Source organism: Lontra canadensis, unplaced genomic scaffold (assembly GCF_010015895.1).
Source record: "Lontra canadensis isolate GAN:19392208 unplaced genomic scaffold, GSC_riverotter_1.0 scaffold8, whole genome shotgun sequence".
Lineage (NCBI taxonomy): Eukaryota > Metazoa > Chordata > Mammalia > Carnivora > Mustelidae > Lontra > Lontra canadensis.
The window spans coordinates 34,628,082-34,645,269 of record NW_022631002.1 but is presented as its reverse complement, the minus strand read 5'-3'; the positions used below and the strand labels follow the sequence as shown (position 1 = coordinate 34,645,269).

The window sequence follows — 17,188 nt, the reverse complement described above, 5'->3', positions numbered from 1 at the left end:
GTGGTAAATTTTATTCATGTTTACAAATATTGCTTAAAGAAATGCTTGAAAGGAATGCACCAAAATGTTAATGATGCCTATTTTTGGCTGGTGGAATGTTGTATTTTTTTAATCTGAAAAGAAATTATTTTAATTGAGGGAGAAGATCAGAATCCTATAGCCCTTTCAGGGGATTTAGATTTATAATAAAATTTCCTATTTCATAAAAGGGCATACTTGGATCTGTGTTCAATAAAATTTACCCTGTTAGCTATATCCTTTCTTCACCTAAACCTTTTCATGTGTATCACTTAAAAAAAAAAAAACCTTGGTATGTAGTATCTTGTTCCATAAGACACGTGTATAAGCTTTGGAGCTATGATAATATGTCTATAGGTTTGTATATATGTTTATGACTTCGTGTTCTCCTAGATTTCAGTTGTTATCTTCATATTTAGATGGTAGTTCATTATTTGCAATTGCTATTATTTTCAGAGATTGCAATGCAGGAGTTTCCTGTTCTCTTAGCCCCAGAGGGGGACTGAATTTTCCTATCCTTTTTCTTTTAAGAAACTCACTACTCTAATTTGTGTTACTCTTATTCAAAACCTTATCTTACTACTAATCTGTGAATCCTGGTAGCCTACTAGATGTGTAATCCAGAGTTTTTTGCATGCACTGCATGTATTAACTGAATGAATAAATAATGGTATTTATCTTAGTCTATCACCATATGTGGAAAAATGATAAAGGTACTTAAGGGTTCATGAAAGCCTTGATTAATAGCATTTTTGTGTAGACCCTATTAAAGGGCTTTCAATCATATACTGAAAAATTGTATGCCCAAATAATAGACAATTGATACTGTTTCGGTTTGCTGATCTGTTTTCCATCTTGACTTCCCTTTTGAGTCCTCATTTTTATTCTTTTAGTGGTTGCTGTTTGAATTACGAGTGCTGTTTTATGATTGCTTAAGAGCCTCCCCATAACACTCAGGAAGCTTCTTGGTGTTTCATGGAGCCAAATTCGTAAAATTTGTACCTTTATTGTGCTCTTAGTATTGTTTTCATCTCATGGAAATTTTTTAGGAAACTCCTTGTTTAATCTCCTAAATAATAACCCTTTCCTCTTTTATGATAAGGCTAAGTATTCATCTTCAAGAAACAACTTCTGCCTCTCCTTGTATTGTTCTGTGTCAGTGAATGTCTTTGGCAATAATGTGTTCTGAAATGAAGAGTAGATTGATTGTATTTTCCTAATACCAAGCCAATTGACAGGGAAAAATCAGATGAACATGTTTAAATTCATTTTTACAAATTGGAAAAAGTTAATTTCATTTTACTTTGTGATGTTTGAATTAGGCATAATTCAACTGGGATAAAACATAAAAGGAAAAATTCACATTTAAAAACTTCATTTCATTTTGAACTCTAAACATTTATTAATGTTTTCTGTAATTTTGCATCTTTTTCATTGTCTTTGGGAATTCATGTTCTATTGATTGCTTTCTCCTCCATATTTTTATTTGTATTGAAGCTCTTCAGGTGTCTAATTTTTTTTTTAAGATTTTATTTATTTATTTGACAGAGATCACAAGTAGGCAGAGAGGTAGGCAGAGAGAGGAGGAAGTAGACTCCCTGCTGAGCAGAGAGCCCAATGTGGGGCTCCATCCCAGGATCCTGGGATCATGACCTGAGCGGAAGGCAGAGGCTTTAATCCACTGAGCCACCCAGGTGCCCCCAGATGTCTAATTTTTGTTTAAAATGTTACCATTGATTACTTTTCCTTTGACTCAGATTTGTGGTACTTTTTGCCATAAATTGTGTGGAACATCCTTGTTTAATTTTACGCAGTTACTTCAGAAGCAATACAATGGTGATCACTAAAATATTAACATTTATCTAGGCAAGCTGTTCTTAATTCACCATGGGTTTGCTTTGAAGATGTAAGGAAGCATAAGAAAATATTGGTTCTTAGTGAGTTAGGTGATGTTACTTTTATACTTTTCTGCTATGCTTTGAACATCTTCTTTTTTAGCTCTTAACTACAGAGGTATTTATTTTTCTGAAAAGTCTGGTTTTCCTTTTGTATATCATAGCTTTAATGAAACTCCATTGGTGATTTCATTGCGGAACATTAGATAACAGAATCATTTTAATCTTTTTTGGGAGTTGAGGGGCACCTTAGATGTAATAGCACTTTTAAAAATAAATATTTTTTACCCAAAAACCATGATATAATGACATTAAAACAGTCTTTGAAAATAAATTCACCTACAATTATTATGGTAAATATAAAGTTGGATTTTAGTTTTTTATATTCTACTTCAATTTTTATCCATATGCACATATATTGTTTTACCTATATGTAATGAAATTATATGCAATTTCTGGTGATTTTTTTTTTCTTAGCAAAATATTAACATTTCTAATAAGTAAAAATAGAAATAACATTCATTCACAATCCTTCCACCCAGCAAAGGTGTCTCCTTTAATCTTTGTATATGTGTATTCACAATTTAAAACTTCTGATGATATGTATCTGATTCTATTTTATTAATTATTGAATGAGCTTCACAGAGAGGTTGTAGACTCCCAGAGCTTAGCACCTAACTTGTAAGCAGTGGCCATATTCCTTTTTCCAATCTGCCAGGCTGCACATATACTTATACCTACCCAGAGCTATTGAATGCAGGGAGGTAGGAGCCATGGCCAGATCCTTGCCTCTTGTGCAGGAGTTCCTGATGCTTTCCTGTCTAGGTTGGTAGGCCTCCCCATTCTTCTCTGTGGGACCATTCTGGTTGATGTCATTATCTTTTTTAGACAATCTCTTCAAGTCATTTCATATTCCTGTTTTGTTGCATAGATCACCTCTCTTTCCACCAGAGGATAATGAGATTATTGCCTTAATATATAGATTGTTCCTTTCTTCCTTCATAGTGTTTATTATCTCCCTAAACATAAAGGGATTCCAAATACCTAGGTTTTATACTAGCATACTGGGCATAGCACTTTTATGAACAGAAATGCTTTAATTTTTTTTTAGAAAAACATTCTTAATGCATACCAACACAGTACCCTTCCAAACCTAGGTAAATTTTAGGGGCACTCTTGTGCTATGTTGATAGGCCATATGATGTATATTACCTGAATCCAGAGGTGGGTTAGTTGTGACATTGAGATATTTATAATTTCTGAGTGCTTCTAACAAGAATGAGAGACAGTACTTAGTCTGATGGCTGGAGGTTCAGGTGTCTTCTTTCAGTCAGTAGTTGAGAATGCACACTAGTCAAGTGAACAATTTTCTATATCCATTTTGTGGCAAATTACCATAATTATTGTGTATTCTGTAGCTTTTGAGCAGTATGCTCTGCTAATACATTGGAGTAGTTTTCATGGCTGAGAAGTAGAAATGGTTTCTGCTTTAGTCCAGATAATAAGGCATGAGTTTTATCTACCTAGGAGAAAGTGGAGGCTTCAGAATTTCAGTATGAAAACTATCTGAATATTCATGGAGTGGATGACTTTAGAACATGTTAGCATTATCTTTTTCCTTGAGGTTTTTGGGATATGATCATTTGACAGAAAGTTGCCTGATCATGAGCATAAAGAATAAGGTTTGGATTTCAGGGCATTCTAAGTACATATTTCTCAAAGGGAACTGAATTATTGAACTCATGACTAACACATAAGTATTACTGGTATTTGAATTGTTGGGATTAGTATATGTATATATATGTGTCAGTTAGATTAACTGCCAGGGGTGAGGGTGGGGTTTCCGTAACATTTAAAACTCTTCTATACTTGTTACAAGGGCGATTTCTTCTCTCTTCTTCCCCTACCAAAAATTTGACCAGTAATACAATGTGGTAGTTCACATATAAAAATGAAAATTAGATTAAGTAGTGCTTTTTCATTTATTTAGAAGTTTTCTTTGTTTATCAGTGAAAATGATTGAATTTGATGGGTTTTCATTTTTCTTTTAGGCTCAGTTTATGAACCTCTTAAAAGCATTAATCTTCCGAGACCTGATAATGAGACTCTTTGGGATAAACTGGATCATTATTACAGAATTGGTAAGCAAAACTTGAGGAAAATGTGTCCTTAGGTAGTTAACATTAGTATTTACCCTGCCTTCTATTGCACATATTATATGCATGATGATATTCTTTCATTGGGATGTTGGGATAGTGTCATTGCTGAGGCAGCTATATATTCCAATTGCATATTGATACTGGGACTATAAAAGAATTCCAGCAAGTCATCTGTCCCTTGAATAATTTTTAAAACCATCACGGTTGCCAAACTGTGGAAAGAACCAAGATGCCCTTCAACGGACAAGGAAGATGTGGTCCACATACACTATGGAGTATTATGCCTCCATCAGAAAGGATGAATACCCAACTTTTGTAGCAACATGGACGGGACTGGAAGAGATTATGCTGAGTGAAATAAGTCAAGCAGAGACAGTCAATTATCATATGGTTTCACTTATTTGTGGAGCATAACAAATAGCATGGAGGACATGGGGAGTTAGGAGAAGGCAGTTGGGGGAAATTGGAAGGGGAGGTGAACCATGAGAGACTATGGACTCTGAAAAACAATCTGAAGGGTTTGAAGAGGTGGGGGGGTGGGAGGTTGGGGGAACCAGGTGGTGGGTATTAGAGAGGGCACGGATTGCATGGAGCACTGGGTGTGGTACAAAAACAATGGATACTGTTATGCTGAAAAAAAAAATGATAAAAAAAAAAAACCATCACCAATGTCCTCTGTGTCCTTTTAGCCCTCCTAAACATTACCAGATTTGCGAACTAGAGGCTGCTTCTTGATTACTACTTACATAATGATTTTGTAGAAGTGTTCCTTCCTCATTTACCTATATTTGGTTCCCAAGTAGTCCTAAGGCTTTTGTATCTATTTCTAATTCACTGAGAGACACAAGATAACCTCAGGTTAGTATTACTAAAAAAAAAAAAAAAAAAAAATGGTTCCCTATTTTATTTGTTATTGTTTTGCCGAAGGCAGCCTGGCAGATTCTGCTTTTGAATGTGAGTAATTGACTTTGAGATATGTATGCACGGGATTCCTCTTTGTTCATCAGATTCTAAGTTAGAAAAGCTTATTAATTTTTGCCAGTTTGCTTCTTGTGCTATTTATATGGACTTGTATGGAAAATAATATTAAATTAAATTTATTTATTTCCCCTAAGATAAGGGTTTTTTTGTTGTTTGTGTTTAGCTCATGTAAAACCTTAATTCATGTTATTTTGGTCACAATTCTGGAATATATTCTTATGTGGCCTATTCTATTATCATTGTATTATCATTGTAGCCATGACTAGATAAAGAAATTTAGATACCTTTCTAAAGAAATGTCAGTTGTTTACTTCAGACTATAAGGACTAATTCTTTCCTCGGGGGAAAATGATAAATATACTGGTATTCTGAAAAAAATGGTATTGATAACATCAGTTTTGCCTGAGAAAAAGGAAAAGAAATTATTTAAGTCTTTGAAGGAGAAGAGTGCTTTAGGTCCTTAAAAAATTGCTCTAAAAGAAGGTGGCATATGTCAATCTAGATTAATTAAATGTATTTTACAGAAAAACAAATTTATAGTTAGGAAAAAATAACTTTTAGGAAATGTAGTTTTCGTGGGTGTATGTTTATATTTCAAGGCTCTTTTATAAAAGGTAATAAAGCATTAATTTCAGTTTTTTAAGTAAAATGTTCTCCAAATATTTATTTACTTATTTTCATGTCATATAAGGATAGGATTTGATTTTGACATATTAATATATCTCCAGACTGTGTAATATATTATATTATATTATATTATATTATATTATATTATAAATATATACATATATATATAATATTAAAATAAAATGAATACATTCCTCTGAAGACAGGACACAAGTTAGTCATCAGTGGAAAACAAGATTTGGATTTAGCGACTAATGCCACTCTTTGTTGTACATTTGCTTTGTTTCCCTATTGAACTTGTTGTTGAAAATATACTTCCTTTTTATTGGTCTTTTTTTCTTTTCTGTACCTGATATTGCCTTACAACACTTACTGACATTAGGTAGGCTATGCTAAAAGGTTTTTAATTGCTAATTAGCTGAGTTCTTTCCTCAAAAGTAGAAATACCCTTCCTTCAGGGTGGATTCCCACTTAAGTTGGAGTGATCTACATGAAGCAGTTTTTGCATGCTAAAAAGTTGCATATTATAGGTAAATTTAGGAACAACAGAAATGTCAAAAGTAGAATGAGGAAACTAAAGATTAAGATCTTCAGCCCAAGGAAAATGGATGGCTGTACAATTCATTCTTTTTCTTGTGTTCCATTCCAGTCAAGGCAACATTGCTACTGTATCAAAGTCCAACCACAGGTCTCTTTCCCACTAAAACATGCGGTGATGATCAGAAGGCAAAAATCCATGACAGTCTGTATTGCGCTGCTGGGATCTGGGCTTTGGCTCTTGCATACAGGTAAGCTGGTGTGTGCGCTTCTAGTAACTTTAAGTCTGGATAATAGATTTTTGTTGGCCTAAGACAAATTGGGCAATTGTTGGGCTTTGCTGCTGATTCACTGTGTAATCTGTGAGTGCTCGTATCTATCTAGGCCTCTAAACATTTAAGTTTTCTTAAGAGTTTATGCAAGACTAATTCTGACATTTTATGACTTTGTCACCAAAAGTTTTTTCATCTCTAGATATTTAAGTCATCATTTGTTTTTGGCAGAATGATCTCCCCATTCTCCTTGACTTGGTTGCTTTCAATCAGAGGGACATGATGGCTGATCGAATTTTACAGATGATAAAACTAGGGCCCAGGTAGTTAACAGATTTATCCAAAGTTACACAACTAGTTAATGATAGAGCAGGGCTGAGGCCCATTGCACCCCACCCCAGTTTAGAATTTTACCCCCTACAATTTCACTGAGGTATAATTTGTTAAATAAGGATATAAGTCAAATAATTATTTTATAAAGTAAAAAAAAATCCCTTCACAATGCAAAATATATTCTTACTTTATTTTGTTATATATGGAAAACATCCAATGTGTGTCCTGATTCATAGTCTATAGTAATACATTTTAACTGTTATTAAGATTAGGTTTCTGAATATTAATTTTCTGGAGGTGAGACATGCATATCCTTTTTTTATTATGTTTAGTTAGCCAACATATACTACATCATTAGTTTCTGATTTAGTGTTCAGTAATATATTAGTTGCATACAACACCCAGTGCTCATTACATCATGACCCCTCCTTAATTACCCATCACCTGGCTACCCCATCCTCCTACCCTATTCCCTTCTAAAACCCTCAGTTTATTTCCCAGAGTCCACAGTCTCTCATGGTTAGTCTCCCTCTCTGATTTCTCCCATTCAGTTTCCCCTTTCTTCTATGGCCCTCTGCACTATTCCTTATGTTCCATATATGAGTGAAATATGATAATTGTCTTTCTCTGATTGACTTATTTCACTTAGCATAATACCCTCTAGTTACTTCCATGTTGTTGCAAATGGTACATATTCATCCTTTCTGATGGCTGAGTAATAGTCCATTGTATATATAAACCATATATTCTTTTTATTTTTTTTATTCTTTAAAGATTTTGTATATTTGACAGAGACACAGTGAGTGAGGGAACACAAGCTAGGGGAGTGGGAAAGGGAGAAGCAGGCCTTGCACTACACAGGGAGCCCGCTGCGGGGCTCAATCCCAGTATCTTGGGCCTGATGCTTAACAACTGAGCCACCCAGACTCCCTGAACCATATCTTCTTTATCCATTCATCTGTTGAAGAGCATGTCAGCTCCTTCCACAATTTGGCTACTGTGGACACTTCTCTCTATGAACATTGGGGTGCATATGCCCCTTGTTTTTACAAAATCTGTGGGGTAAATACCCAGTAGTGCAATTGCTGGGTCAGTGGGTAGCTCTTTTTTCCCTTTTTAAGGAACCTCCATACTGTTTTCCAAAGTGGTTTAACATCTTGCATTCCCACCAACAGTGTAAGAGGGTTCCCCTTTCTCCACATCCTTGCCAACATTTGTTGTTTCCTGCCTTGTTAATTTTTGCATTCTAACTATTCTTTGGTGGTATCTCATTGTGGTTTTGATTTGGATTTCCTGATGTTGAAAATTTTTTATGCGTCTGATAGCCATTGGTATGTCTTGTTTGGAGAAGTATCTGTTCATGTCTTCTGCCCATTTCTTGATGGGATTATTTGTTTTTTTGGTGTTGAGTTTGAGAAATTCTTTTTTTTTAAGATTTATATATTTATTTATTTGACAGCAATAGAGATCACAAGTAGGCAGAAAGGCAGGCAGAGAGGCAGAAGCAGGCTCCCTGTCAAGCAGAGAGCCTGATGCGGGGCTCAGTCCCAGGACCCCGACATCATGATCTGAGCCAAAGGCAGAGTCTTAAACCACTGAGCCACCCAGGCGCCCTGAGAAGTTCTTTATACATCTTGGATACCATCTCGTTCTCTGTAATGTCATCTTCAAATATCTTCTCCCATTCCGTGGACTGCCTTAGTTTTGTTAATTGTTTCCTGTCGTGTACAGAAGCTTTTAATCTTGATGAAGTCCCAAAAGTTCATTATTACCTTTGTTTCCCTTGCCTTTGAAGATGTTCTTGAAAGAAATTGCTTGACAAATGTCAAAGAGTTACCACCTATGTTCTCCTCTGGGATTTTAATGGATTCCTGTCTCACACTGAGGTCTTTCATCCATTTTGAGTTTATCTCTGTGGATGGTGTATGAGAGTGGTCCAGTTTCATTCTTCTCTATGGAGCTCTCCAATTTTCTGAGCACCATTTATTGAAGAGACTGTCTTTTTCCATTGGATACTCTTTCCTGACTATTAGGTAAAGGTCCATTTCTGGGCTCTCTAGTCCATTCCATTGATCTATGTGTCTGTTTTTGTGCAGTCCCGTGCTGTCTTGATGAGTACAGCTTTGTAACATAGCTTAAAGTCAGGCACTGTGATGCCCCCAGCTTTGGCTTTCTTATTCAACATTCCCCTGGCAATCTGGGGTCTTTTCTGGCTCCATTCAAATTTTAGGATTGTTTGTTCCAGCTCTGTGAAAAATATCAATGGTCTTTTGATGGGGATTCCATTGAAAGTGTAGATGGTTCTGGACAGCATAAACATTTCCACAATGTTTATTCTTCCAGTCCATGAGCACGGAATATTTTTCCATCTCTTTGTGTCTTCCTCAATTTCTTTCTTAAGTGTTCAGTGGTTTCTAGAGGGTAGATCCTTTAACTCTTTGGTTAGTTTTATTCCTAGGTATCTTGGTCTTTGGTGCAGTTGTAAGCTGAATTTATTCCTTAATTTCTCTTTCTTCGGTTGCATTGTTAGTGTATAGAAAAGTGACAGATTTCTGTGCATTGATTTTGTATCCTGCTACGTTGCTGATTTGCTTTATGAGTTCTAGTGATTTGGAGGTGGAATCTTTTGGGTTTTCCACATAAAGTATCATGTCATCTATGAAGAGTGAGAGTTTGACTTCCTTGCCAATTTGAATGCCTTTTATTTCTTTTTGTTGTCTGATTGCTGAGGCTAGGACTTCTACTACTATGTTGAACAATAGTGGTGAGAGTGGGTATCCCTGTCCTATTCCTGACATTGAGGGAAAAGCTCCCAGTTTTTCCCCAGTGAGAATGATATTTGTTGTGTGCTTTTCATAGATGGCTTTTATGAGATTGAGGTATGTTCCCTCTCCCATCCAAGTACTAACCAGGCCCGACCCTGCTTAGCTTCCGAGATCAGACAAGATCGGGCGCGTTCAGGGTGGTATGGCCGTAGAGGAGGTATGTTCCCTCTAACCCTCCATTGTGAAGAGTTTTAATCAAGAAAGGATGCTGTATTTTGTCAAATGCTTTTTCTGCCTCAATTGAGAGGATCATATGGTCCTTGTCTCCTCTTTTGTTGATGTGATCTGTGAATGTTGAACCGCTCTTGCATGCCAGGAATAAATCCCACCTGGTGGTAGTGAATAATCCTTTTAATATACTGTTGGATCCTATTGACTAGGATCTTGGTGAGTATTTTGGCATCTATCCATGTTCACCAGGGATTTTGGTCTGCAATTCTCCTTTTTGTTTGGGGTCTTTGCCTGGTTTGGGGATCAGGGTAATGCTGGCCTCACAGAAAGAGTTTGGACCTTTTCCCTCCATTTCTATTTTTTGAAACACCTGCAGTAGAATAGGTATTATCTCTTTAAATGTTTGGTAGAATTCCCCTGGGAAGCCACCTGGCTCCGGACTCTTGTTTTTGGGGAGGCTTTTGATAACTGTTGCTATTTCCTTGCTATTGTTCTGTTCCAGTTGTCTATTTTTTCCTGTTTCAGTCCTGATAGATTATAAGTTTCCAGGAATGCGTCCATTTCTTCCAAATTACCTAGTTTGTTGGCATATAACTGCTGATAATAAGTGCTAATAACTATCTCTGTTTTCTTCGTTTTGGTCGTGATTTCTCCCCTTTTGTTCCTGATTTTATTGATTTGGGTCCTTTCCCTTTTCTTTTGGATAAGTCTGGCCAGAGGTTTATGGACCTTATTAATTCTTTCAAAGAACTAGCTTCTAGTTTTGTTGATCTGTTCTACTGTTTTTCTGGTTTCTATTTCATTGATCTCCGTTCTGATCTTTATTATTTCTCTTCTCCTGCTTGCTTTAGGTTTTATTTGCTGCTCTTTGTACAGCTCCTTTAGGCCTAAGGTTAGCTTGTGCATTTGGGACTTTTCTACTTTTTTTGGGGGGGGGGGACTTTTCTACTTTTTTGAGAGAGGCTTGGATGGCTGTGTATTTCTCCCTTAGGACTGCCATTGCAGTATCCCATCAGTTTGGGACCGATGTGTTTTCATTCTCATTAGTTTCCATGAATTCTTTAAGTTCTTCTTTAACTTCCTGCTTGACCTGTTCATTCTATAGCGGGATGCTCTTTAACTTCCAAGTGTTTGAATTCCTTCCAAATTATTTCTTGTGATTGAGTTCCAGTTTCAAAGCATTTTGGTCTGAAAATATGCAGGGAATAATCTCAGTCTTTTGGTATCAGTTGAGACCTGACTTGTGACCCAGCATGGGGTCTACTCTGGAGAAAGTTCCATGTGCACTTGAGAAGAATGAGTATTCTGTTGTTTCAGGGTGGAATGTTCTGTATATATCTACGAAGTCCACCTAGTCCGATGTGTCATTCAGAGCTCTTGTTTCTTTGTTGATCTTTGGTTTAGACCATCTGGCCATTGCTGAGAGTGGAGTGTTGAGATCTCCTACTATTAATATAGTATTATCAATATGACTATTTGGGTGAAGAGTTGGTTTATGTAGTTGGCTGCTCCCATGTTGGGGGCATAGATATTTACAACTGTTAGATTTTCTTGTTGGATGGACCCTTTAAGTATGATATAGTGTCCCTCTACATCTCTTACAACAGTATTTGGTTTGAAATCTAATTTATCTGATACAAGAATTGCACCCCAGCTTTCTTTTGACGTCCGTTGGCATATAAATGGTTCTCCATCCCCTCACTTTCAATCTGGAGGTGTCTTTAGTTTCAAAATGGGTCTCTTGTAGACAGCATGTGAGTGGGTTCTGTCTTTGTTTCCAGTGTGCAACCCTGTGCTGTTTCATGAAAGCATTTAGGCCCTTCACATTGAGAGTTACTATTGAAAAGTATGAATTTAGTGCCATTGTATTGCCTGTAAAGTCCCTATTTCTATAGATCGTCTCTGTAGATTTTTGGTCTGTAATACTCTTGGGGTCTTTCTTCTTTTATAGAATCCCCCTTAATATTTCTTTCATGGCTGGCTTGGTGGTCACATATTCTTTCAGTTTCTGCCAGTCCTGGAAGCTCTTTGTTTTGCCATCTGTTCTGAATGACAGCCTTGCTGGTAAAGTATTCTTGCTTTCATTTTCTTCTCATTTAGTACTCTTAATATGCCTTGTCAGACCTTTCTGGCTTACCAGGTCTCTGGACAGGTCTGACATCATTCTGATGTTCTTCCCTTTGTATTTAAGAATTCTCTTCCCCCTTGCTGCTCTCAGGATAGTTTTCTTGGCTGTAAGATTTGCAAGCTTCATTATTATATGCCAGGATGTTGGTCTGTTTTTATTTATATTGGGAGGTGTCCTCTCTGCCTCTTTGTCAGGAATACTTCTTTCCTTCCTTAGATTAGGACGTTCTAAGCTATGATTTCCTCAAATATACCTGTTAGTCCTCCCTCTCTCTCCTACCCCTCCAAGATCCCAATAATTTTGACATTGGAACGTTGCATTACATCACTGATCTCTCTAAGTCTGTTCTCATGGGTTTCTAGCTGCCTGTCCCTATCCTCCTCAGCTTCCTCCCTTCTGTCAGCTTATCCTGTAGATCAGTAATTCATTCTTTTGTTTCATTTACCCTGGCTGTTAGAGTATCCAATTTAGACTTCATCTCATTTATAGCGTTTTTAAGTTCAGCCTGATTAGGTCTCATTTCTGCCCTTAGAGATTCTGTATTGTCACTAATGCTTTTCTAAAGCCTAGCTATTGACTTTATAATTGCTATCCTGAATTCTACCTCTGACATCTTTCTTATATCCATGTCCATTAGAACTGTGGCAAAGGACATTGTCTCTGGTTCTTTTTTTTTGTTGGGATTCCATTCCTGTTGAGGGATGATTGAGGGAATGTTCAGAGTCCAAAATATCAAACATGAACCAAGCAAGATGCACCCTCAGAAAATCTAGAGTGGTTGGAAGCCACCACCAAAAGAAACAATGCCAAGGTGAAATACAAGAGTAAGAATTTTAAAATAAAAAAATTTAAAATAAAATTTAAAATTTTTAAAAAGGTAGGGGTGAGATAAAGTAAAGCGGGCTGTAATCTCTCAGTGCGAACAGTGTAGGTTGTTCCAGTGTTCCTGGGTGTATTTTGGTCTGTTTGTTAGAGGACACTACTTACCAAAATTACAGGGAAAATAAAACTTGTGTATATATAAAGGTAATATTGAATAGGGAAAAAGGACTGCAATGAAGCATATAGTGATAAAAAAATATAGGTGTGAAAAAGTACAAGTTAAAAAGCTATTATGAAATATAAGTTGATATATTAAACATCTAGTTATAATGAGAATAAGGTCAAAAAAATTCAGAAGCATAAAAGAAGGAATAAAAAGAAAAAGAGATTTGGTTCTGAAAAATAACAAGCTGTGAGACAACGCTTGGAGCTCTATATAGTAGTTTCTCCTGGTGTAGGTATTTAACGTTTTTATTGGGACTCTAGGGTTGTCATCCTCTCACTCTTCCAGCCTTTCTTCTGAGGGAGAAGCCTGCCACGTTGTTTTTCACACAACCCTGCTTGGGCAGAGTTACCCTGCTCCCTGTCAGAGGGATGGGCTCAGTGGAAACGGGTCTTTGTGTTTTGTTCTCTGACTGACAGAAGAGTTTACACAGTTAATTGTAGAGACGAGGCCACATCAAAAAGAGTGGGAAGGGCAATGACATGGGTGGGAGTCAAACCCCCTGTGAGACTAACCACAAAGGAGAGGGATACCATAACCACAGAGAATTGAGAGGATCAGACTCCATAGCAGGCACTCCAGGCACAGGGGACCCTCACTGGCAAGATGAGTCCCTATGACACTGGGCTTGGAAAAATGTATGGGGCTTAACTTCAGGAGTTTGTACAATTAGCAGGGTTCCATTCTTACATTAAAAATTAGTACCTTTTGCTGTAGGATAACTGGTATGTGATAGGAAACTGAATTCCTGCCTTTAAAGAACCAGCATAAGGGGCGCCTGGGTGGCTCAGTGGGTTAAAGCCTCTGCCTTCGGCTCAGGTCATGATCCTAGTGTCCTGGGATCGAGCCCCACATTGGGCTCTCTGCTCAGCAGGGTGCTGCTTCCTCCTCTCTCTCTGCCTGCCTCTCTGCCTACTTGTGATCTCTGTCTGTCATATAAATGAACAAAACCTTTAAAAAAAAAAAAAAGAAAAAGAAAGAGCCAGCATAAGTAACATGGTTGAGATACAGCAAAGAAGGAACAGTTTAAAAAGGTTTTGGGGTGTCCATAAAGGAGATTTATTTATAAATATCAGAATAAGTGCTGGAGGTGCAGGGATCTTTAGGAGACTTCTCCAAGATCAAAAGAGGTGGCAAGTGCCATTTCTTTCCCCCTACACAACTTAGAACGTGGGACACTTGCAGAACCAGCAAAAATACTCTCCACTTATCTTGCTAGCTCCAAGTGCCCTGCTCTTGTGTTTTCCTGGACATCTGTTCCATCCAACCAGCTCTATTTGCCAGGGTTATCTCCAGAGTACCTTCTGCCACAACATACCCTGAAAGTACTCCTGGGAGAGACTGCTACCATTTTACAGTGACTCCTGCCCTGGAGAGTGGGAAAAGATAATCACATACCCTAGTAAGTCCATAGTTCCAGCAGCTGAACTTTATAGCTAGCAGCTCAGAGATAGTGCCTTGCCAATCAGTGTTACTGGAGTCTTGGGAGACAGATTGGGGCCAGGCGTCTGGTTTGACAGTCAGCACTAACTACTAACAAAAACCTGTCGGGACAAGAAAAGGAGGTCAGTGTGACCAGCCCCAGCAGGTTGGCTGAGGGCAAGCATCTGGTCTATAGATGACACTATTGCAATACAACCCCAAATGCAGCTGCAACCTGGCCCCTTAACAATACGGAGGCAAAACCCTACTTGGTGTATTAACAACAGGCAAAATAGGCCATTGCAACTGATAGGACTGAAGGCAAATACAGCTCAGCCATAATAGTAGGTTGCATACAACTCACATGGGCGACACCACTAAATGATGCGTCTGGTTTTGGTGAATAGGGACCATTGTGTTATAGGGCACTACAGGACCTTGTCTTCATAAGGCCACTATTTTCAAGAGCAGGAGAGGTAGCTGACTTTTCCAATACATGGAAACAAACAGACAAAATGAGATAGAGAAATATAACCCAATTGGAAGAACAGGACAAAACCACAACAAAAGAGCTAAATGAAATGGAAATAAGCAATATGTCTGATAAAGAATTCAATGTAATGGTCATAAAGATACTCACTGGCCTTGAGAAAAGAAGGGAGGCTTTCAATGAGGCCTCCAACAGAAAGAAAATGTAAAAAAGAACCAGTCAGAAATGAAGAAGTCAATAATTGAAATAAAAAATACACTGAAGGGAATCAATAGAAGAATAAAGGTGGCAGAAGAATGTGATGATCAACGTGGAAGACAGGGTAAACGAAAGCAACTTGGCTGAATAGCAAAAAGAAGAAAAACATAATAAAAAGTGGTAATAAGCGATTTCAGCAATATGATCACATGTAACAATGGTCACTTTATAGGGATCCTAGGAGAAGATAGAAGGGGTAGAAAATTTATTTGAAGAAATAAAATGAGAAACTTCCCAAATCTAGGGAAGGAAATACATGCAGATTTGAAAATCACAGAGAGCCCCCAATGAAATTAACCTAAGGAGGACCATAATAAGCCACATAATAAAAATGGCAAAAAGTAATGACCAAGAATTTCAAAGGCAGTAAGAGAAAATAAAACAGTTACAAATAAGGGAAACCTCATAAGGCTATCAGCTGATTTTTTTCAGTAGAAATTTTGTAGGCCAGAGGAGAGTGGCATGATATATTCAAAGTATTGGAAGGAAAAACCTGCAACCAAGAATATGCTACCTAATAAAGTTATAATTCAGGATAGGAGGAGAGTGAGTTTGCTAGAAAAAAAGTTAAAGGAGTTTATCCCCACTAAACCTTCTAGAAGTCATTAAAGGGAATTCTTTGAGTCAAAAGAAAAGGCCAAGATCTCTGTCTGTCAAATAAATAAATCTTAAAAACACAAAACAAAAAACAAAAATATAAATCCTAGAAGGTGTATTTTGAGTATAATTGGATAGATTTGTTATAGTGTATATATTAGATAATTTACTAGCAATATTAAATTCCTTGGATATAATGATAATATTGTTCTACAGGCGAATGTCTTTGAAGACAAATTTTTGAAGTGTCTAAGGGTGGTGATTTTTGTAGTTTACTTTCAAAAAGTACAGAAAAATTATAGAGAATGCAAGCTAATTTTAGTAACTGGGGAATTCAGGTGAAGATTAAAATGTTTATTCATTGTAACATTCTTTTCATTTTTCTATGGACCTGAAATTTTTCTGAATAAAAGTTTTGGGGAATTTTGCTTGAAGAAATATAATATATAGGCCTTTTCCCAGAAAGTTTCAAATATTTGATAGAGAATTTCAAGTCCTTTCTTTGTGGGCATACTCTATGTATAACTCCCTGGATAATTTATCTTCTTATGTATGTAAAGCATTACATTTATTTTTTTATTACTAGCAAGGGAATTGTTTCCTTTTTGGAGAAATGTAAGAGTACTTATCACAGAATTATTTAAGTCCTTTTTACTTTTGCAATATTAAATCACGAAAGGATTTGTTTAGAGAATTTCCACGTAAAATTAATAGACGTTTTGTTTCTAATTCTACTTGTTAATGGTAGTGAAGTCATACAGATTACATTAGAGAGAATTCTTTAAAAATTAAGCTGTCAATATTTTATTTTCAGAAACTTATATTTACCTCTTTTTATTAATGAATGAATAATATAAAATTATTAATTTTTAAAAATTGTGAGTAATTTGATTTTTCTCATTGCATTGGTTTTCAGTCTTATTAACAATCTCTTGAAACCTCGTATCTGTTTGGATTTGTGTCTGTGTGTGTGTTTGTGTGTGTGTGTGTGTAGTGAGTGCTTAAAAATATTTTATGCACATGTATATTTTATATGCATGTAAGAGTATAATTAGTGTTATTTAATTAATCAGATATGGTCATTATTTTGTTTTTAGAGACAACGAGATGATTTCTTTGCAAAAATACACTTAAATTTTTTGAATATAGTATTTAATTTTTTGAATATAGTATAATATAATATTACAGGTCCACATTATAATTTTGTTGAGGAAAGAAAAATTGTCTAGCATGTTTGACTTTGTAAAAGGTCATTTATAGGAACTCCTGGATGGTACAGATAATTAAACATCTGACTCTTGGTTTTGGCTTGGATCATGATCTCAGGGTCCTGGGATTGAGCCCTCCACCCAGCTCTGCACTCAGTGTCGAGTCTGCTTGGGATTCTCTCTCCCCCTGCCCCTTCTGGTCATGCTCTCTCTCTCTCTCTC

At 36.6% G+C, this 17,188-nt stretch overlaps 1 protein-coding gene across 4 annotated transcripts in view; it reads left to right on the top strand.

The window, feature by feature from the left end:
• PHKB (phosphorylase kinase regulatory subunit beta) overlaps positions 1–17,188 on the top strand; it is a 233,228-nt gene that overhangs the window by 33,642 nt on the left and 182,398 nt on the right. For all 4 annotated transcript variants that reach the window (XM_032854566.1, XM_032854563.1, XM_032854565.1 and 1 more), the window contains 2 exons: positions 3,965–4,054; positions 6,330–6,468. In XM_032854566.1, the coding sequence (XP_032710457.1) occupies positions 3,965–4,054; positions 6,330–6,468 (229 nt within the window). The remainder of the gene's footprint in view (positions 1–3,964; positions 4,055–6,329; positions 6,469–17,188) is intronic.